At 38.0% G+C, this 23,019-nt stretch overlaps 2 protein-coding genes across 3 annotated transcripts; one reads left to right on the forward strand and one right to left on the reverse strand.

Moving 5' to 3' along the window:
- Positions 1–1,389: 1,389 nt before the first annotated feature.
- LOC121635814 (gap junction gamma-1 protein-like) lies at positions 1,390–8,031 on the forward strand. Of its 2 annotated transcripts, none has more exons than XM_041979155.1 (5): positions 1,390–1,552; positions 5,241–5,512; positions 5,587–5,812; positions 5,895–6,572; positions 7,047–8,031. In XM_041979155.1, exons 2-5 carry the CDS (start codon positions 5,273–5,275, stop codon positions 7,058–7,060), a joined length of 1,158 nt encoding a protein of 385 aa, XP_041835089.1. In that variant the 5' UTR covers positions 1,390–1,552; positions 5,241–5,272; the 3' UTR covers positions 7,061–8,031. The 2 variants fall into 2 exon arrangements, with proteins under 2 accessions (XP_041835089.1, XP_041835090.1); XM_041979156.1 differs by lacking the exon at positions 1,390–1,552 and adding an exon at positions 1,565–1,733.
- A 971-nt stretch (positions 8,032–9,002) lies between these two features.
- On the reverse strand, positions 9,003–13,340 carry inha (inhibin subunit alpha). The gene is made up of 2 exons (XM_041979157.1): positions 12,805–13,340; positions 9,003–10,210 (listed from the first exon to the last, which is right to left on the reverse strand). Exons 1-2 carry the CDS (start codon positions 13,130–13,132, stop codon positions 9,459–9,461), a joined length of 1,080 nt encoding a protein of 359 aa, XP_041835091.1. The 5' UTR covers positions 13,133–13,340; the 3' UTR covers positions 9,003–9,458.
- Between the last annotated feature and the right edge of the window lie 9,679 nt (positions 13,341–23,019).

A 23,019-nucleotide genomic window follows, 5' to 3' on the forward strand; every position in this document is an offset into this window, starting at 1 on the left:
TGGCGAAATGGTGTTAAGCAAGTATGAAGAGCAATAAAATCACAAAGTAAGGCAAAGGAATGCCAGAAAAACAGAATAGAGTTAACACAGATTCCTAATATAAAATTTAAGCAAAAAAACCCATTTAAAGAGATACACACCAGAAAATAAATGCAAAATAATAAATACCCTACAAAGAAAAAAAAAAGCTGAACACATGAAATAAACAACAAAAAACACAAATAAGCAGAAGTACACAAAATATTCATTAAAAAACAGCAACAAAGACAAATAAACTGCAAAATAATATGAGACATAAAACTGAAAAAATGCATATAAAAAGACAACTAAACCAATTAAATGGCAACAAAAGGATATTAAACAGCAACAGAAACATGGAATTTAAACAAAAGAGAAGATAAAACAGTTAGAAAAAGATGGCAAGTCTCAACAAAGTGACAAAAAGAGATAAAATGATGATAAAAACTAAAGCTACAACAGTTGTGCACCCTTCAGTTTGTGGAACATCCAATCTTTTTTAATTGTTCAGGTGACAAAATCAGATTGCAAAATTCCAAAACCGCATTAAAACATCTGTCTCCAGTCTGTTGTCTAAAGTGGGCAGTTAAACTAGCAATATGACACCTGCAGATGGAGTAAAGGGGTTTCAACAACCGTTAATATAAGGTAATTAGCATCACAGCTGCAGTGTGCCACAACTTTTTATCCTTAAAATTTGTTTATTTTGTCATATTTAATATAAATATTGTCATCTTTAGCAGATAAACCATAACTGAGGGGTTGTATCTGTCTGTCATTGATAATAATCTGCAGTTTATGGAGCTGGTGGAGGGATAGAGGGAGTCTGTACACGCCTTTGTCCAGGGACAAGTTGCCTTTTAATCCATCCATTAAATAGATTTCCCTGCACATTTAATTCCTATCATGTAAACTGTTACCATTTATAGTTATAATTTAAACACTAACAAACTGTAGGCTACGTGTGTTTAAAATTGAAAAGGCTATGTTAATAGCACAATTAGCCATGTTTCTTTTATTCGAGGTGATAGCTAAGAGCCAAGCCATTATACAATAAAAATTATGCATATCCAGGTTAATAACTTGCAGTAAAGTGGATTTATTTTGTTTCGTGGTGTTTTAGTCACTGAAATTTTGACCTCGTTACGACCACATGACACTTGTCTCATCGTGATATTTTTAAACATATAATGGGATTCTCATAGTCCTTTGTCGTGAGGGTAGAACGGTAGTCAGTCGTGCATCTCAGGTTTCATATGAGGGGCCTCCTCTACTTGAATGGGGCCGAGTTACGTGGAGGAGGTGCGGGAGACTGAGGAGGAGGAGGAGAGCAGGAGCCTACGGGGGGGGGGGGGGAAATCTCTCTTTTGTCTTCATGTTCAGGACCCCGACAAATGGGGTCAACACGGGCTGAATGGGTTCATACTGACGGCTGCCTCGGACGCGGACGCCAATGAGAGCGCGCGCTAATTAGAAAAACCTGGTGAAGCAATTAAGCGCAAGGAGAGAAGTCGCGCGGAGTGGAGCGCAGACGGTGAGTGTTTTGGCATCACCAAAGGTTTGTTCAGCCTCTTTAGCTTCTTTCTACGTCTGAGTGAAAACGTATTTAAAAGTTTGTACACTCGAGCAAAAGTTGAGTTTACAAACAGGCTTTAGTTCAAATACGCCGAGTGGTTCCGCGTGACAAGTTTTGAAACTGCGCGTGCCGGAGAGCGGTGAGTCGTCCTAGTTTTGACTTTTTTAAGCCCGAGTGAAAACTGTAGGCTAATATAATTGTTTTAAACTATGCTTAAGCGTAATACAGGGTGTTTGGAAGTTTATTAATTGAAAATCTTTTGAAAAGAAGTTATATCAGTCCGGTGCATCAAATTTAACTCACACCCCCAGACTACACACTGTTTTCTCCCCTCTTTTCCTGATTAATTCTTTTTCTTGATACTCGTTTTAATCTAACTAATCGTGTCTGACTTCCTTCAAATGATGGCTTCATCTTCTAAGTCACTGGATTTTTGTTTCCCCACTAAAACTTGGCAGCACTTTTTTTTTTCCTCCAGGAATGCCACAATTTCCAAAACATTTCAGTCTGACTCAGCAAAGCGTGTTCACAGCCTTCAACGGTCCTGCTCAGGATCCTTTTAAACTTCCTTTCAGCTGGTTATGATGCCTTTTTCTGCACAGAAGCCTGATACAGCCCCTCTTTAGGATGTGTTTGTGCCAAGTCAAATGAAACCGCATAACAGACGCCACAGAAAAGTCATGATGGACAATTGTAGATTCTTGTCTTGCTGTTCAGACTACACAGGGATTTCAAGTGCCCTCTGCCTGCTCTGTGAACCCTAAAATCCAAGCTTTCTGGTTTTGGTTAGGCAGGAATGTTAACTCGCCTTGTGCTTTGTCCAGCTTCTCTGTCTAAAACTCTCGAACCCCCCCTCTTCATCTTCTCCTGGAGCTGAGTGACTCCTGAAGCAGAAAAGCCGTTAAATCAGAGCTGAGTTTACTCTTATACCAGCGAATAAGCTACCGTGTAAACGTTTGGTCTGCCTGGAGGTTACAGAAATGTTTGCATACACATGAATGAGGAACCAATTTGGCTTAATTGTATTGACATTGTGAAGGGATGAGATGTTTGCTTTTCCTAGGTGCTCCAAAGTAGAGAGGATGGCTTTTAATAGTGTTTTAGCAAGGATGCGTCCTCATCAACCTTTCAAGCAGGAGTTAAACTGTGTAGCTGTGTACCCAGCAAAGCTAAACTTTTCAGGTGACAAAAGTGCAGTTGGTTTCAATGAAGTCAGTGCAAAATTAAAATCCACAAGGACATCATATTCAGCAAATTTGTCAGTATGGAGTCTTCACAATTGTACTGCTATTAGATGTCATTAGTGGTCAGAGTGCTTTTGGATTCATCATTCTTAAATTTCTCCAAAGATGCTTTTGGTTAGTTTTCATTATTTAGCATAGCAGGTCATGTCCTTAAAAAATGGTTGTGGCTGAAAAGAGCTGAAACTCCTTTCTCTTTTTTGAGGGTCTGTATGAAGAAGTTGGTGGTGCTCCAGACTGCTCCTTTAAAATTCAATCTGTTAATGTCAAAAGGGCCTTTAAATTTTAGTACTGACTTACTAGCTGTGAGAAAGCAACCACAGATGGTTGAATCAAGCCAATTAAGGCTAAGTACTTTACCCATTTATGAGGCATCATTCATATGGATGTGGTGTTTAACAGTTCCACGTATGTGGCATGACTCTTATGTGGGTGTTGTAATTGTAGGGTAAAACAGATGTCACCTTGCAGTTGTACTTGTTTGTTTCTGACGTCTCTTTCAGGGTCACAAAGTGTTCTGTTGTCCAAACATTTTGGACTTTTCCCACAAGCAAAAACCAGCATTTACCAGGCACAGGCGTTGTTGTTTTTTTTTGTTTGTTTTAAAGGTAATATGATGAACCTGTAGTAAATGAATCTTACAATTTTAACTATTTGTTAGCTTTACTGTTACTGACATGTTTCAGTGCCCATAGTTTCCACTGTCTGGATGTTTTTTTTTTTTTGTTGTTGTAGTGTGGTTGTGCGTCAAAGTCGTGAATTTTCATGGATTATTTTTCCAGTGGGCACGTCAGGCTCAGGCAAGTCAGTTGTCTCCACCTTCCAGTGTCTGGAGGTGGAAGTTTAGAGAAAAGGTTTGGCAAAGGAATGCATGATTAACCTGGTGAGGGCCTGACTATATTGTACCAATGTGAGTTGACAAGCCTGTAGATGTTTGTAATGGCTAACGCCTGTCTCCATTGAAATGAGTCATGAAATGCTGCTTATTTTCTTTGCTACGCACTGTATTCCAGAAGTAGAGATGCAGTGTGGTAAGGTTTATGGAGCCTTGAAGCTACTGTTCTCCATTTGTGCTCATGTTTATATTCTATGAAAAGGTGTTTTTTTTTTTTTTTTTTTTTTTTTTTTTTTTTTTTTTAAGAAGTTGATATCAAAGTAGTTTAAAATGAACTTGACTGGATTTTCACCATTCAGTTTAAGATCTTGCGCTACCTTATCTGCCACAAGTCTGAGTTTGAACTGAGTTAAAGGACTTTGAAGTACAAAAGGACTGTTTCTGTTCTTATTGAAGTTAAGTTACTGGGATCATTTCTGGCTGAAAGAGGAGAAATCCATTTCTAAATCAGCATGATTCCTGCAGTCTACAGCCACAGCAGGTCCCGGGGCAGCTAGCTGCAGCTTGCCAACCGGCGCTTTGACTTTGATCAAGCAGCTCAAGCTTAGCATACCAAGGGATTGTAATAATGGAGCATTACCAATGTGCTACCACAGCTTGTGCAGGCTGACCAGCAGGACTAAGTTTAAATATACCTGCATGTCTGAGGAACTTATTTGATTAAGACCAAGTTTTTCAAAAAACAGGGGGGGAAAAAAAGCCCTGTGATTGAGACTTGGAACGTTTGAATGCTGTATTTGCACATGCATTTTTTTAAAATGATTGTCCGGATGTGTAAACATGGTAGTTTGGTTTCTGGAGACTTTATTAGGCTAATTAGGAGTACTTGGGTAATGAACAGGCTTATAAATTTCACTGACTAAAAGTTGGGAACAAATGGGAATTTTAATTGTATGCAGATTCTTTTTCCAATTAATCATGTAGGCTATAAAATGTTACAAAATGGGAGAAAAGCATTCATTACTTTCCCAGAACCCGTGGTTTGCAAATGTCCAACTAATCTACAACAAGACAATAAAAAAAAAAAAAACTAATATTCAGCTCATCGTAAAACAAGGAAAGAAAACACCAGCCAGGATGAAACTGTGCGGCAAGAAATATTTCTTTCTGAAGTAAAATGGAAATGTCATAATGAACCCATTAAGAATTAAGATGTTTTTTTTTTTTTTTTTTTTTTTTTTTTATAAAAAGCATTCAGTAACTAGCTTGTGTGAAAACACCCTCTTAAAAACTTGACAAACTTGACACTGTTTGATGAAAACGATTTTCTTTCTGTGAAGAAACAAATATTAAACCCAGTTGAGACATGCAAGAAACTACACATGCATGCATTTTCCATCAGGTTGATTTAAGTTATTGCAGATCAAATCATCAGTTTATCAACTGTCATGGATTTTATATCAAACTACAGTGGTGCTGTTGATCTGAAAGCCTATTATGTATTATTACTCACTGAATAAGGGGGATAATCTCCATACAAGAAGTCATTGCCTCCTTTTTAATTTTTCAGGCCCGATTTAGCGCTCCAATCACCTCGGCACCATGAGTTGGAGCTTCCTGACCCGTCTGCTGGATGAGATTTCCAACCACTCGACCTTTGTGGGGAAGATCTGGCTTACGGTGCTTATTGTCTTCCGCATTGTACTGACAGCTGTCGGCGGGGAAACCATCTACTACGATGAGCAGAGTAAATTTGTCTGCAACACGCAGCAGCCTGGATGTGAGAACGTGTGCTATGATGCATTTGCACCGCTCTCTCATGTCAGATTCTGGATCTTTCAGGTGAGCTGCAAAAAAAAAAAAAAAAGTGTTTGCAAAGTTCTTCTTCATCAAATGTCTGATTTCTTTTAATCCAGGTGATCATGATCACCACGCCCACCATTATGTACCTGGGCTTTGCCATGCACAAGATCGCCCGAATGGGCGACAGTGAGTACCGGCCTGTTCGGAACCGGAAGAAAAGGATACCCATTGTCAGCCGCGGGGCGGTGCGGGACTACGAAGAGGCTGAGGACAATGGAGAAGAAGACCCAATGATCACTGAGGAAATTGAACCTGAGAAGCCAGACAAAGCAGAAAAAAGTAAGGCTGTATTTTAATCAGAAAAAGTTTTTATCCTTCTCAATATCAAGATATGTTTTAATTGTGTTATTGCATTGTCAAGGTGCAGAGAAAAAGCATGACGGTCGCCGGCGAATCCTCCGTGATGGCCTGATGAAAGTCTATGTGTGCCAGCTGCTGTGGCGCTCAGCCTTTGAGGTTTCATTTCTCTTTGGACAATATGTGCTCTATGGCTTTGAGGTGATCCCCTCCTACATCTGCACACGGTCACCATGCCCACACACGGTGGATTGCTTTGTGTCCCGCCCCACGGAGAAAACCATCTTCTTGCTGGTTATGTATGTTGTGTCTTTCCTCTGCCTGCTCCTCACCATCCTGGAAATCATCCATTTGGGGGTTGGTGGCATCCGTGACACCTTTCGTCAACGGGCCACCCTCAACCCGCGTGCGCCCCGTCCACCCTCTTCGCGCTCCATGCCCACAGCTCCACCAGGATACCATGCCACTATGAAGAAGGAGAAACTGAAAGAGCTGAGGGACTTGCCAATGGGGGACTCTGGACGAGAGAGTTTTGGGGATGAGGGCCCCTCGTCCAGGGAGCTGGAGCGGTTGAGGAGGCACCTGAAGATGGCGCAGCAGCACCTGGACCTTGCATACCAGGCAGATGAAGGAAGCCCTTCACGCAGCAGCAGCCCGGAGGTCAACACAGCTGCACAGACAGCTGCTGAGCAGAACCGCCTTAACTTTGCCCAGGAGAAGCAGGGGGAGGCAAGCGAGAAAGGTAATAACGCTGACACATGGGGTGTTCAACCTTTGTTGGATGGCAACTAAATTTCAAGTCCAACCTTGACTAATTAAATAAACATTTTATATATTTAAAAAAAAAAATGTTCAGTTAAACAGCTCAGGTCTTTGTTTTAAGTGAATGAATAGCAGCTACCCATAAAGCCATAAGCAGATATCCATACTTTTGTTTTTGAACTGTTTTATACAACTTAGCAACTTGAGCTAAGCCCTTGAAATTTGTGCAAGCAACACTAAATTATGATGTTAAAATATCAAATCAAACTTAAGAAGCTGAAAGAATAGTTGATCTGCTTGATAAATTAGTGCAAGGAAACTTTCCATTCAGGACATGTCTTGATTTAGCTCAGTTCATTTATCAAAACGTCTTAGTCAGAGAAGGGTGTTTTTTATAAATACCACAGTATTAGCTAAGCATCCACCCTGAGTATTGTTTTGTCCCTACTCCTAGGAATACATGCCTGAGCGTGCTTCCTGCCTCAAACGTCTGTCCTTCCATTCCTTCTGGCCTTAAACACATGAGGGGACGCACATATGGGAATGCAGTCAGACCACTGAGGGAGACCAGTCTGTGTGTGGATGAAAGATTTGTGCCTGTCAGTATTAGTGGTTAGTGGAAAAACAAAGAAATGCTGACCAGCCTGTGTTGTGACAAATGGTTAATCTTCATGAATCTAAACTTGAAAGCCTGTCACATCTGGAGTTTCTGCTTGCTTGTTTCTGCTTTGTCCAAACCTTGACTGTGCCTTTGGCTTAAACCTTGTCTACTCCGTTCCTTCACTTGCTTTTTTTTTTTTTTTTTGTGGCCATGCAGTTATCCATGTCTATGAAAGACCACGTAAGGATTATTGTAAGCTTTAAACTCCTGGCTGAGTCCACTTTTTGTTTTCTCCACAAAGGAGAGGCTCTGTTTTATAAAAATGTCACTGAATGTTAATGTCTTTATTGAGGCTTGTTTGGCCTCAGAACCATAAACATCACAGCCTTAGGTTATGTTAATTTTGGAGCAAATGCATTAGATTTTTTTTTCCCTGCAAGAGTGGCTCTACCTGTGCAGAATGAGTCATGTTTAATTTAAATGGATTTGATTAAGTTCATTTCGGAAATGTTTAAAAGGATATTTGAAACTTGTATATTGGCCAAAATACCAAAAATATTTACCTGGGTAATGCTTGAATTCTTAACAGGAAATGTTTTGAGGATTTCCCAATAGTCATTTCTGTATAACTGGTTCATTTACAATACTCTGTCCCCAAACCCGTCCACCCACCCCCAGAAAATCTCAAGATGATACTTATCTGTGGAAAAGCAACATATATTCCACCTGTTTTATATTACTTAAGAAGGCTGTTTACAGATCCTTTATTTTAAATTATGCACCACAGTAATTATACTGTTACATTGCGTTAAGTTCAACTTTTTTTTTTTTTTTTTTTTTTTTTTTTTTTGTAAAGCAGCTGGTAATCTGTCTCCTGGTCCACTTTACACAATACATTACCATTCTTGTCTTTTTGAAACTCTTGGTTTGACATTCTCCATCCTTGATATACTTTTGCTTTATTTTTGTGCTAAAATGTTGTGCTGTAGTTCATGCTGGAGAAAGAACATGAAAGGATGATTGTCTGGATTAAATGCTGGTGCCATGCAAACATGTCTTCTATTTTTCCTGACTGTCATAAGTAGCTTTTTTTTTTTTTTATTTTTAGTAATAACTTTTCATTTCCTGACAGCAGTTTTATCTGTGGCTGCAGGGCTGCCAAAGAGCTATTTGGTTCTGTATCAACTCACTTCCAGTTTTACAATTTACTGCAAGGCAAGGTACGACATTCCATTTTGAATATGGTACTCTAATGGTTTATACATTGCTGTTCCTACTTCGTTTTGTAGTTTTTGTAACTTTAGAGATTATATTGTCAGAGTAAATAAATATATTTGAATGAAATGGTCTCGGTTCTGTTTTTTTGTATTAGATCATTTACCATCTAGCAACACTGCATTTATTGGAACAATTACTTGAACACTGTTGTAGAGAAATGAGGTGAAATATAAATTATACCAACAGTGCCCTCTAAAGAGCATGTTTAAGAAAAGCAAAATGGAGGTGAAACAGATTTTTATTTAGACCACAGCTAAATTAAACCCACAATTTAAGATATAAAACATGACAAAAGTAATGAAATTTGTGTTCAGTATTTTTTTAGTAACAATGGTTCTAAAGCTTATACTGTTGGGAAAGCCTAATTTTCCTTTGTGGCCAAACTTGCTATGTCTTCTCTACCAATGCCAAACAGCATATTCTGCTATTGACTCTCTTTTTGGCATCATATTGAACCAGATGTCTGAAAACCAAAACAGTCAGAAAATTTAACAATTTGTTCATTTAAAAAAAATCAGAATACACAGCCTGGAACCACCACCTCATGCTGGGCACCACAAATTCCCTTTCTTTTGTTGCCAAGTGTAGTCTGAAAGGATTCATTATCTCACTCTGAATGATCTAGAGCCCTGAACTGAAAATGTCTGATAAATTACCAGGTGAATGATTCAATTATTTTAGGACAAACGGAAAGGAAATTTAATTTGTTCTTAAACTTCTGTAGTAATTAAGGAAACTTGTAAATATAACACATCCTCTTCAAAGTACAGTCTCACTTTATTAAGCTAAAAATTCCCCATGGATGTAATCGTTTACTCCATCGTATAGGTCTAGTGATCCTTTATTAGAAAAGGATTAAAATTAAAACATTAATGTACCATTTTTTACAAGAAATTATCATGATTGTTTATAGAAAGAACAATTCTTTCCTTCAAAAAATTTATAAAATTGCAGCCTTACAAACAAGCCATCTAACAAAAAAGTTTATCAAATACAAGTGCACTCCTCGGGCATTATGTTAGGTAAAGTCTCATACTTGAACGAGTATCCGCCATCAGATGTAGTTGTGATCTTCAGGGACTTCATGGTTCCTGGGACAGGAGCACAGCACTGAGACATCCCCAACATTGCAGCGGCTCGATCTCCAGCTGAGCAGTTCCCGTGACAGTAGTAGAAGGTCAGAGTCTTCGGATGGATGATCCAGTTGTCCCAGCCCAGCTCTTCAAAGTTGATTTCAATTTCTGCCCGGTGGCAGTCGCTGTGCTGAGGCCTCTCCTGTGAGGGACGCTGAAGAAGGTAGATTGCAGAGGGAGACCAGGGGATGTTAAACTCTGCCTGACGGGGTGAACGAGTGGGGCGCCTAGGCTGAACATGGAGGTGAAGAAAAGGAGTCTTGTCTGGTTCACTGGTGTGGCACTGGCAGGCTGAGCAGTGAACCTGAAGCAGAAAAGGACCCCGAGCCACAGACTCCAGCAGGAATTGATCCAGATGATAGGTGGTCCATCCATCAGAGCTCAACTTGGATGGAGTCTCCACTGCCTGAAGAAGCTGTTGGGCTGAGCTGAGGAAGAAAAGTGATGCAGAAGAGTTTTCTGTGGCACCTTCCCCTGCATAGAACCAGAACTGGGCTGATGTGACCACAGTGTCTAGGTAGTTGATGGATGGCTTGAAGTGGTATGTGAAAAGATTGTTGGTGCTTTCTTTTGGTGAAACTGAGTCCACTATTGCACAGGCTGAGTCTACCAAGACAAAAGTAGAGCGAAATCAAATTAAATTATGAGCAACATGACATACCGGAATATAAAGCCAATCATCAGATCTCCTCATTAATCTAGCTTTTTCTGACCTCTAGTGGCTTAATTTGCTTAAACAATCTGACTAAACCTAGTATGGGCTCAACATGTTCAAACTTTAAAGCAGAGAGGTCAGTCAATCATCACTTCCACATTTAAGTTTCCCATTGCTCCGGTTCTTCAAAGACAAGGGAGGAAGGGAGGATTAATCACTGCATAAGACCTGGTGTAAAAAAATTTCATTACAGTTCTTGTGTCATTTGGCATACCTCAGCTTTTCTTCCCTGTCTCCCTTCCTTAAGAATGGCTTCTTGGAAGATACACTTTCATGGAGATTATTTTAAATCAGGCCTCAGTGAACAGTAGATGGATCAGCTAAAGGTCAATATACTTTATGCACTTTGAGGGGTCAAACTGACTGGGAAAGAGCTATATAAGTACAAGTCCATTTACCATTTACCATATACATTTACCCCCCCCCCCCCCCTTTTTTTCCCTTATATACTAACTCTATTATTACCAGTGATGGGAATAACGGAGTTAAAATAAACGCCGTTACTAACGCCGTTGCCTTTTTTAGTAACGAGTAATCTAATTAATTACTTTTTCTATCGTTACAACGCCGTTACCATTACCAAAATGCCGTTACTACAAGTTACTGAGTGAAGCTACGAAGTGGTCGTCCCACTTGGTTTAACGCTAGCTTGGCTCACAGACACAGGAGCTCCAAATGTGTGTGTGTTTTCCCCTGTAGTGAAAACAGGGGTAAGCGATTAAGTAATGATGATTGGAGGAAAATTTTATAAGCCAATCAGAGACACCAGGTGGGCGGATGTTTACACACAAACCCAGCACATAGAAGCACACACACAAAAAATCAGAGATGGCGAGTCCGGAGTCTCAGGGAAAGACGGCGTTTTCGAGGTGGAAATGATGAAGAAAATTCTTGAAGTACAGTTGTACCAGTTGTGGTCTTTTGAGGTGCAATAAATATTAAAACCTCTGTTCAGGTACCAGTCTTTGCTGTTCTACTCTATGCACCTGGCCTGTGAAACCTGTTCTGAAAAAAATCAAACTTCTTTGACATTTTTAAACTTTAAAAAAGTAATGAAATAGTTACTTTCCCTGGTAACTAGTTATTTTTATAGTGGAGTAACTCAGTTACTAACTCAGTTACTTTTTGGGAGAAGTAACTAGTAACTGTAACTAATTACTTTTTCAAAGTAACGTGCCCAACACTGATTATTACAACATAACTCTAGTTCTTTTCAAGACACTTTTAAACCAGCTGCCTTTCATCCACCACAAAAGACCTTTTATCTTTAAGTAATCAATGACAATGTTTTTAACTGGTTTTGGCACACTTCATGGGACAGAGGTGGGACTCGTTTGGTGACAGATTGCCTGTTGCTGAGTTGCTGAGATGAGACAAATGGATTTTGATTTCTTTTGGCTTGAAGTGCCTCAGATACTATCAGTCACAATATTCTCTTAAAAGATTTGGCACTTTTGGTTGTAATAATGGATTCCTCTCACGCCTTATTACAATAATATCTCTCATACAAAACATTTTTGGTCACTGTGGATAATTTTATCTCCTCAACATTTGACTTGTGGTATACCACAGGGCTCAGTCCTTGGACCCTCCTGTTTTTTTGATTACTTGCTACTTCATGGCCAGCTTACTCAGGAACATACTTTAGATTACCATTTTATGCTGATGACACACAACTGTACATGTTGATCAAAACTAGAGATGCCAGCAGACTTGTAAGTTTTACACCTCATCTTTCTGAATCCTAGATTGAATTCAATGATTTCAAAGGTCATTCTGTTTGATCCCTTAGATTCTTCCAGTCCATTTGTTTGTAATCTTAGAATCTTTCAAACAATATATCCTAGGCTGCAAGGAATTTAGGAATATTTTATTTTAACCATGATCCTGATACTTATGTTGTACAGTTTTGTTGTTTCCAACGTAAGACCATTTAAAAAATCAGCTAATTTCGTTAAATTACGGACTTACATAAACTTATGCATACTTTTGTGTATTTTTGCCCTGATTCCTGCCATTTATTTAATTAAGATATCGGTCCCAGCTTCCTCTGCTACTTCCACTTTATTAACAAATATGGTGGCTGGACTTATTGTTAGAGCAAAAAGGCACCAGCACCTCGCCCCTCTGTTTGGATCTGCATTGGCTGCCTGTTAGTTTTCATATTCATTGTAAACTCTTACTGCTCACCTTTAAACCCTTTTAGTGTCTTGCCATCTAATACATGTTAGGCTTATTGACCTTGTGTGTACACACTTTGTCTTCAGTTAACTTTGAATCCTTACATTTAAAATTTAAATAATTTTGTTGGTAAATTAAAGCATGCAATTAATGTGAAAAGAAAGACAAAAACTTTCAGACTAGTACATATTAGTGTATTATTTTCTCTTTTAAGAGGCAAAAATTCTGTATTTCAAGTAGTTAATGTAAATTTAAGGATCAAATAAATGAGTGTGAAATGAGAGTAAATTCAAAAACTTCTCACCAGAACTGGAGAACAGAGTAATTTGAGCATTTTCCTGGTCCAAACTGGTTTTATGATTGACCCATCCTGCTCTGCTTGCCCTGCGGACCCTATTATACCGTTCTCTTATCTGTGGCTGTGCCGTCTCCCCATCAGGTTCTTGACCGAGAGATAAAGGGGGCTCTACTAGTCCAAGGCCCACCAGAACTTGCTCCCTGAACCACGACAGCACAACCTCTCTTGAAAGCTCATCTTCTTTACAGGCTTGAACCAGAACCTGCATCCAGAAAGGGAACAGGATGAGAACAGCACAGGACACCATGACTGTACAGTCTGATAACCTCTTCATGGGCTTGAAATATCTCCCAGTTGCAACAACAAAGAAGTCCCGAAAGCAGACTTGACTATTTTTACTGGTTTGACGTTGAGTAGAATTTAAATCTCCAGAAAATGGATCCTTTGCTGTGACTTTCTTTAATCTCCCACATATTGTATTTGTTTAGGCTTAGCAGCTATCTATGTCTGAGCAAACTCTACAAGCAAACTTTTTTTTATCTCTTTTCTTTTTTGCTAGCGCAATAAAAATAGCAAAGAATGACCTTGACGGATTGCATGTTGCATTGTGTTATTGTGGCTTTTTCTCACAGAACTAAAATGTTCTTGCATTTCACTTTTTTTTTCTTATGCAGTTGTTTTCAGACAGTTAATATGCCCAAAGTATCAGCTTTGCATACATTAAAAAGCATGGACTTAATTTTAAAAGTCGGAAAAGACATGCTTTCTATGCTCTTTTATAATGTGTGAAAATTGAGTCTGGAAAAAATGCAGTCAGCATACAAAAATGTTTCACCAGGTTACATAGAGCTGTTTCAGTATACGTATCTTCACTTATTTGTGGCCTTTAGTCCTTGAAAACGTGTTAATTGATAACATCTGCCATATCACACATGCAATGCTTTCACACCTGTTTTTGCACTAACAAAACGTCTTTGTCTGCTGGCAAGGAAACCCTGCTTATCTCATTGGCCTCAAATCCTTGAATCCCTCACAGAGAAACATTTTGTTCATAATCTTAGTTGCAGTAAAAGGACATTTTATCCCTTTAACAGGTTGCATGTACGGAAGTTTGCTAACTAAGAGATTGATGCATGTTTGATAGCTTTTAACATGAGCTTTCTTAGACTGTTATGTTCTAGGATAAGAAATCATACTTTCTCCTAAATTTGAGAATAGATACACTGGCATCAAAGGTTCTTGCAACTTGGAGGTACTAGTTGACATACCGGAAGTGGGAATACCTGAATTAAAACAGGTAAATGAGCTGCTAAAAGAAGTGTGATATGCACCCTAAAAAACTATATCCGGCACACAGTAATCATTTCATATACAGCTCTAACATATATCTTTTAATATGGTAGATGAGAATAATGTGATAAGCTTTTCAAATGATTCAAGAACAATTATTATAGTTTAACAAATGTAAAAGTTCCTCAATGTTCCACATCCACAATGCAAATATTGCAAAACAGTGGCTAATGTGGCCATAATGTGTAATTGCAGCATGCAACATGAAAATTAGTCCTTTTCACTGATTACATTGAAATGGTACAAGCGAAATAACACTAATATTATTCATAAAAACTTACAACAACTACAAAGTTTCAGGATTCTGGTATTTCACATAAAGTCACAGAGGCAAAACATTTTGGAACATTTGAGCCTCACTGAAACTTTACAATGTCATTATTCACACCTGTGAGCTAGGAAACTGACCTGAGCAAACACTGTAAGTTCACTTCTTATTATGGTTATTTTATTTAATTTTTTCTCTTTTATTTTTTTTTAGAAAAGAAAAAAGCAAAAGCTTAAATGTTCATTTGTAACATGCTAAAATGATACAATAAAATAAACAGTATCACATTAAACTAAAAGTCAACAAAACATACACAAAAATATAACTTAACTAATGTTAATTAATATTAGCTACTGTAGAAAGTGCTCATATCTGCAGCAAACGTAATTCTGCTAGGCCTATTTATTTGGGGCTAAAGGAATGAGATTACTTAAACCACTAAGCAGTCTTACTCTAAAGCACGTGTCAAACTCAAGTCCCGCGGGCCACATAAGCACGTGAATTAATTATTTTTCCCTGCATGATCATGTCTAATCGTTATTAGAGCTAGCCCGTGAATACTACAAGTCCCACAATGCACTAGCAGAACGTTGGGGCGTCAATCACGGGCCCGCGAGCACATACGTCGCTCTTTCTCTAGCAGCTTGATGGAGCTACTCACCTTTGGCAGCAACTTCTTTTCCCTTAAAAATGGCTATATGAAAAGTGGACTTTGAAAACAGAGAATATATGTTGCGAATGTAAAGGAAAAAATTGTGTATCTTCTGTGTGGAGACAGTGTGGCTGTAATAAAAAAAATACAACGTAAGAAGACACTTTGAAACGAAGGACCACGACAGATACAAACATCTGGACAGGAAACAAAAGCTCCAAAAGGTATTAGCGTTAACCCTTTATGCGCCAGAGTTTTTAAAAGTGTTTAAGAAAAACTGAGAAAAAATTATGAATATGAACCAAAGTTAATAATGGCAGTAAAATTACTCATCTAATTTCATATTGTGGCATCACATCTTGGCAGTACTTCCACTGGGATATATATATATATAAAACTAACCTTTAATACAGCTTAATTTTTTTTTCTCCTTTTTTTCTCTTGCTATTACAAGGCATTTGACTTTTCAGCTGAGGAAATTATTTTGGTTGTTCTGTAGAAAATGTTTTCACTTGAAATGATTGCATATAGAACCATAAGAAATAAATGCAACAGACTTGAACAGACTAGTTCCAGTTTCAGTATGTCCAGAAAAGTCATTTTAAGGCCCTCAACTTGTTCCAATTATTTCATTTTGGCCCACTGTGTACAGTATTTGACACCCCTGCTCTAGAGCAATATTTTTGAACAAACCTCAGAGATATATGTATGATCTTGAGTTATCAGTTAGGGCCTAATAACCACCTACAAAGCTATGTACATGCAAACAATTTAATATATTATCACTATTTTGATTTTTAAAAAAATATGGAAAGAATATGGAAAACATAAAAACTAAACATAAATTTGATTAAATCAAGTGTAATGTGAAATGTGCTGTATAGACCAGAAGAGGGCGATAAAATACTACATCATAAGACACGAGACAGACTATTTTACATATGTGAGGAGTTGGTTTGAAAAACCTCTCATGAAAGTTTCATTTATCATCTGCAGTTTGAGCATATCAAATTTAAGCACATAGAATAGCTGGCGTACTCAGGTCATGTCCTGCTTTTGGATCAGAAATTGTGTTTTAAACAGCTGAGCTGATCTTTCATATAAACAAAACTCCTAAGTTTCAAACAAAAATCCATATGCAAGACACAGAAGTTAAATATTTAAAGTGTCTGTACAGAAAGTAATAATAAAAAATAATAATATTATTGAAAACCATACATTCATAGGCTATCCCTAGTTAAGCTCTGTAATGTGCACATTTGTTCAGTAACAGTTCATTAGAAATGTCAGATTAAGATTTCCAAACAATCCTTACAGTCTTAATTACTTCTTTGTTTGTTGTCAAAAGGCTTAAATGTGAGATGAAATTAATAATTCATTTGATGTGGCAGCTGTAAACTTCATTCACAGTTAAATAACATGTTTAGAAGTAATACAGTCTATGCTACGACATTATTTCTTTCTAAACTGTTTTAATTAAGGGAGATAACATTGTCAACTGGTACACAAACTGAAAGCAAAGACCCTTCATAAGGGTTATTTGATAAATGCGAGCTTGTGTACATGTTGGTGACCCAAGAAAGAAGGAAAACAACTTAAATCTCTGCCACACATCTGCATTTATTTATTTATATGGACTCGAGATAATTTGACATCTTTGTGCCTCCAGTAATGCTTCTGATAAATGGAATTAAAATGGCTTGTTCGTGGAAATCCTGGCAGATTTTAGATTAGTGAATAACATCAAAGGTTAACAGTCAATTATTTCAGAACTGCACTCAAGGCAGTGTAGTTGATTAAATGTACTTGGCTATGCTGCACCACTGGGAATGACCCAAAACACTGGAGATGCTTTGTCCCAGCCTATAGAGGGAGCAAGAAGTATCGTACAGAGAATACAACTTTATTATAGCCGGAACATTTTAACTTTAAATGCCACCTTAAGACAAGCATTAACAAATCTATCCTTTCCCTAATTAGGTAAAAAGCACACTGTTTTCATGTACATTTCTATTAAAATTAGGTTTTAAACTGTCTGCAAACAGTATCAATATTAGCAAGATAAAGAGACAAAAAAGAAGTAAGTACCAAAAGTGTTCATATAAGAACTCTACCAATGTATGTTTCTGCTGAATAAACCTATCAAACTTCATATTCATCATATTGTTCCAACCAGCTGTATTGTTATATCATTGCCCTACAGTATGAATCACAAAGTCCCGTCTTTTATTCTTAGACTTTCCTTTTATAGACACTCCAACTGTCCCACTCTGACTGTGTCTGCCTTTCTCACACATACACACTCAGACACACATACATTTTGGTTGATAATATTATCTAAAGGGCTTAGACTGCGGGCGCTTTGAGTGTGCATGTGCGTAAGTGTGTGAGAATAGGTCATAGAAGGCAGTCCAAGAAATGTGACCTATCTGTGCAGCTGTCGTTCCCAACCTGAGGGAGCTGGGGGGTGAAGCAGCAACATGGGAGAGAGGGAGGCGGATAACATGAGCTGATTTAAGTACTTAGAAGCCTAAAAAGGTTAAAAGTGTAGTTTTTAAGGAACACTTCAAGCTAAAATACAATATAACAGAGGACTTGAGTGGTTTGACATTATGAAAAAGGATCTCTCTCCCTTTGTTTGACCACTCTACACTGAGGTTTAAGCTGCTGAAAGGGACCATGGCAGTGACTGTTAATGCTTCATGATCTATGCTGGACTTACACCTACAACCTGTGCTCACTAAAGGACACATAGAGACACAGGCTTTAGCAAATGATTTGAGATGAAACATTTTGCCTCATGGATCCTGTTACCTTAACTTGGACTTTGCAGGGATGTCCAGAGGAATTCCTTTTGGCTTTAGGAGGAAAACTGAGGTGAGTTGCGTTTTTCTTTCGTTGTTGTTTAAAAGTTTAGGTTAACTCTTAAAATCAACAGTTTCTAGAGTATCAGAAAATATGGAGCAAATACATGTGATGATAACATTGCATTTCTTCCGCTTGACAGAAGAAATTAGGCCAGTTTAATAAAATTACAAATTCATGATCAAATATTACATATCTGGAAAGGGACAGTTAGTTTGAGCGTGAAATTGGACTCCCAATATTTTAAGTAAAATTAAAAATGGGCATTAGTTGTATCATAAAAAAAACAAAACTTTAAAAATCTGATCTAAACAACATTTATATCAGAACAAAATCTTTTAATTTCCCTAAAGAGCCTGATGACTGTTGAAAGAGTGTTTGTAAGGAAAAGACTGCACCCCACAATGAGACCTTTTTCCTATCTTTAAACATGGTGGTGGTACTATCATTATGGCCTGTCTAGTTAAATCAGGTACAATTTTTCTTTTTTTATTCTAAATTAAACTGACAAATTATAAAGCAAAGTATCACGACATCTGTCTGTGAAGTAAATATGAACAGAAAAGCCATTTAAAAAGACAAACTATATGCACATAAAAGCAGGGTTGAAAGCCCGGAGACGGCTCCTTTTTCATTTTTGTGCGTAGCTGTGTCCAAATTTTTCACTGTTATTTTATTTATTATTAAATGAATTGCTAATAAAAACCATTTTCCTTTTTTTTCATTTGTCCTTGAATTTATTTATTGTGGTAAAATATTGTAATTTGAGTTATATTTGTGCAGAAATACAGAAAATTCACAATTTCACAAACTTATTTTACAATGCAAGACACCTTACATGTCTTAATATGCAATATTACATCTTCCTTCTGACTACTTACATTTGCATCAAGGATGTCAGAGACATTAAAAAAAAAACTTTGGTATTAAAAATTTGGACTTTCTTGGTGTGGAATAAGCAGTGTACTTTATATATGAATCATAATGCAGATTTTAGTTTGTTAAAGCTCTGCTGCAATTTAGAGACTACAGGTAAATGTTATAAAAGTGCCACAGCAGAGGTTGAGAATTGTGCCTTCAGCTACTTAAAATGTGTTGAGCTTGAAAAACTCTGGCTCCTAGTTTCCATATTGTAACTCAATACCATCTGAAGTTAGACTACCCCGGCCAATGCTAGTGCATTCATGCCAATACAGCCAGGGGGTTCCTGTTAATTTTATTGAGAAGTACACATAAGATGCTGGACTTTTTAGTCTGCTTTATGGAAATGATTGTTTTAAGATTTTTCAAAATTGATGTGCTCTTAAAATTTAATTTCACTGGTTATAATTAGGTTCTTTGCTAAAATATTGTAATCTTGTGACTGTGGTTTTTTCAGCTCCCAGTGCAGCAGCCCAAGTAAAGCATCCTCTTTACTCCCTGTGAGCACAGAGATATCTGAACCAGTGGAGTCTTTAGGAAGAGATGTTCAATAAATACCTCTCATCTTGAATGGATAAAAGGTACACTTGGTAAAGAAGTCTAAAGAAGAGATAATCAAGATGACAGACAGCCCTGTGCCAAGTCCCGCTCTCAACATCCCTCCCAAGAAGGCCAAAACCATCAACAATCCAGATTTTCAAGACAATGGAATTAAAATGCATGAGCCAACTATTCCCGTCTTCATCCGTAAACTCCGTAAAGCAGCTGTGGGAACAGGTTGTGATATCAGACTTAGGGTGTCGGTATCAGGATGGCCAGCACCTTCACTGACCTGGTACCACAATGATGAGCCCCTCCCCCCCTCAGAAGCTCAGGACTCAGGAGGCCTGTGGATACGGGACTGTCGCACAAGTGATGCTGGACTGTATACCTGTGTGGCAACCAATGAGCTGGGAGAGGCGAGCTGCAACGCTGTGCTGGCTGTCATGGACCTTGGTGAAGGTAATACTTTTTGTTTGGCATTTTATAACCATCTGTAGGTAGAATTGATGGGAGAAGTCGCGTTTAGGGTTTTACAGTATATTCAAATATGAAGTTATCTGGCAGACATATTTTCTGTTTCTAAGTTTGTCCCATGGAGGCAACATTTAAGTTAGCTTGTGGTGAAAATCTATCACCTTGAGGGGGAACTCTGTTTTTCATGAATATTTTAAAATGAATCTGTATATGCAAATTTGAAAATTCCTGCTATGGCTCTGCCTCTTTAGAGACTAAATAAGAACTGGAGATTTGTGAGCTGATACTTGCCACCTGATTGAATGGGACTATAAAACCTCGAATAAGCTGCAAAATTAAATTAAGCTGTAAGGATTTTGCTGCTGTTGCAGTTCTCTAACATCTCTGCAGCTTGATTATGTTGTTGACACAGTTTGGCCACATCTGCATGTTTAAATTGCGACAGTAAAGCAGGCAATACATAAACCATTTTTCCTGGAAAAACTACATTATTTATGTGCATGCTTAATTACTGTAGCTCAACTAAAAAAAGAACAAGGGAAGCTAGCTTCTACTAAGATCACTTTTAATCTTTTTTTTATCATTCTCCTTTTTAGCTCATTATCAGATATGATGTCTGCATTTGTCAGTGAAGGATTTGAGACTTTGTTTTTTTTAGCTCAGCCCTGGTAAATAACTCTAGAATATAGATGTATACCAGAGACCTTGTACAGTACAGTATGTACTTACATTGCTCTATTTTTCATATGTCACCATTGCAGTGCAGGCGTACTTGGAAAAAAACAGGAACTCTAGCAAGTTAAAATGTCAAGCATTCCTTGCATACTACTGGGCCACTGCATTGTGTCTCTTGCTTGCACCTTCACTTGTATACATACCTCACAATCTATCTTGCTCACCTAGTTTTAAGCAGATGTTTAATTTAATCTAATTTATTTTGATTACTTGTTTACTTACTTTCATTTTCTGTTCAGAGATATGGACTTGATACTTGGTTAAAAATAAGTCATGAAACCTGAGAACAGGGCTAAGTGACAGAGACAGGGCTTAAAGAAAACCAGGAATAGACCTTAATCTGAACTAGTTAAGATGGCACATTTAAGTAGGTTTGCTAATCTCAGTTTAATGTTATTTAAGTTAGTCTGAGACTGTGGAGTCCTGGATTAATTTAAATAAATCTGGTAATAATTAAAACCCAGAATGGAGTCAAAAACATCATGTTCTAGTGTGAATCTGAAAATAAAACAATGACAGACGTAAAAATAAAATAAAATAATTAATAAAACTTTATGAAAATATGTTTTTGTAACAAATTGTGCCAAACTATGTAATTATCAAAAACCCATAACCGGTTGGACAGAAATTTGACATGAATACATTTTCACTAATTTCCTGAATCAATTCAATTCAATTCACAACAGCCTATCTCGATTCGAGCAAATTGTATAACACCACCTATTTTTCTTGATTATTAAAGACATTCTCAGATAACTATTTAAAAAAACACTGACTCCATTGATGGGACAATCTAAATCAGTTATCTGGGAGTAATCAGATTACTGTAATAATCTGATCTGACACATCTACATGCATTTCTGAAATTTCATAACAATAAAATGTTTCCCCAGATTCACAACCAGAAATGCTGTGACAAAATAAAACCCCACTCAGGACAGGAAAAAAAGTTACATTTCTGAATGTCCTGATGAAACCGATTCATTAAGTGGAGTCACTCTAAATATTGTTAAAGCTCTCAGATAACGTGTTGATGTCAAAAAACCTACAAAGAATATTGGATCAAATCGTAATATGACTCAGAAATTCCTTTAATGATGGTAGATTCAGCTTGTTCAGCTGTGTGACTTCCCATGACAACCGTGACAATATCTAGTATGCGCATCAAGCGGCAACCTCCGCTGGTAAAATGTGAAGCCTATGCAGAAGTGCAAAATAATGCAGTTCTCCCCTCATCCACTAGCGGCTGGCTCCAAAACAGAGCAAATCCCCATAGACTACCATGTTAAAGAAGACCAACTTCACAGCAGAAATAAACATAATAATAATAATAATAATAATACATTTTATTTAAAGCGCCTTTCAGGGCACCCAAGGACGCTGTACAAACAAATAATAAAACATTAAAAATACAGGAGAGGCAGACATATACAACACAATCTAAAAATCTAAACATAAAGGGCAGAGTGGCGAGGATGTGATTGAAAATAATGTTACAGAGAGTATGCTGTTCTGAAAAGATGAGTTTTGAGTTTGGAAATGAAGATGAGGAGAGAATCGGTATTGCGGAGGTCAGGAGGAAGTGCGGTCGCTCTGCTCCCCATGGTGCTGAGACGGGCAGGAGGGACAGAGAGATGGATAGAAGAGGAGGAGCGAAGACATCTGGAAGGGGTGACTATGTGGAAGATCTGAGAGGTAAGGGGGTGAGAGTTTATGTATGGATTTGTATGTATGGAGGAGAATCTTGTATTCTATCCTGTACTTGATGGGAAGCCAGTGGAGTTCTTGCAGGATGGGAGTGATGTGATGAATGGAAGGAGTTCGGGTGATGATGCGGGCAGCAGAATTCTGAACCATTTGGAGTTTATGAATGGATTTTTGTGGGAGGCCAAAGAGGAGAGAGTTGCAGTAATCCAAACATGTTTAAAGCCTGGTACAAAAATACATTTTAGGATTAATAGGTCAAGTTTACCTTCATGACAACTATGAGGGGGGTAAACTTTTTTCCAACTCATCCGTTTGGATGTTATTTAATCTTGAAATTTGTCATAATTAGGGGCGTGTCTTTTTGATTGACAAGTATCCAGTATCCGTGGCAAGAAGGGAAAGTGCAGCACAACTGCGGTTTTTAGCCAGCTAACAGCGTGCCTTAGCTTTAGCTCGCCTACTTCCGTTAGCTGGTTAGCTATCGCTAGCTCCGGGTTAGCTCGGTTAGCTCTTAGCTACAGCCAGCTTGGAGTGTGAACACCCACACCTTCACAGTCCCCCTCTCAGCTTCACCTCTTTGCCCATTTTTGGATTTTCTCGGACTGACAACACACTTGATGCTACTAAGATGACGATGGTGGGAACCGCCCAATGAGCTTCAATTCAGCTCTACAGAAACCTGCGGGTGACGTCACGGTGGCTCCGT

This window comes from Melanotaenia boesemani, chromosome 24, assembly GCF_017639745.1.
Source record: "Melanotaenia boesemani isolate fMelBoe1 chromosome 24, fMelBoe1.pri, whole genome shotgun sequence".
Taxonomy (NCBI): domain Eukaryota; kingdom Metazoa; phylum Chordata; class Actinopteri; order Atheriniformes; family Melanotaeniidae; genus Melanotaenia; species Melanotaenia boesemani.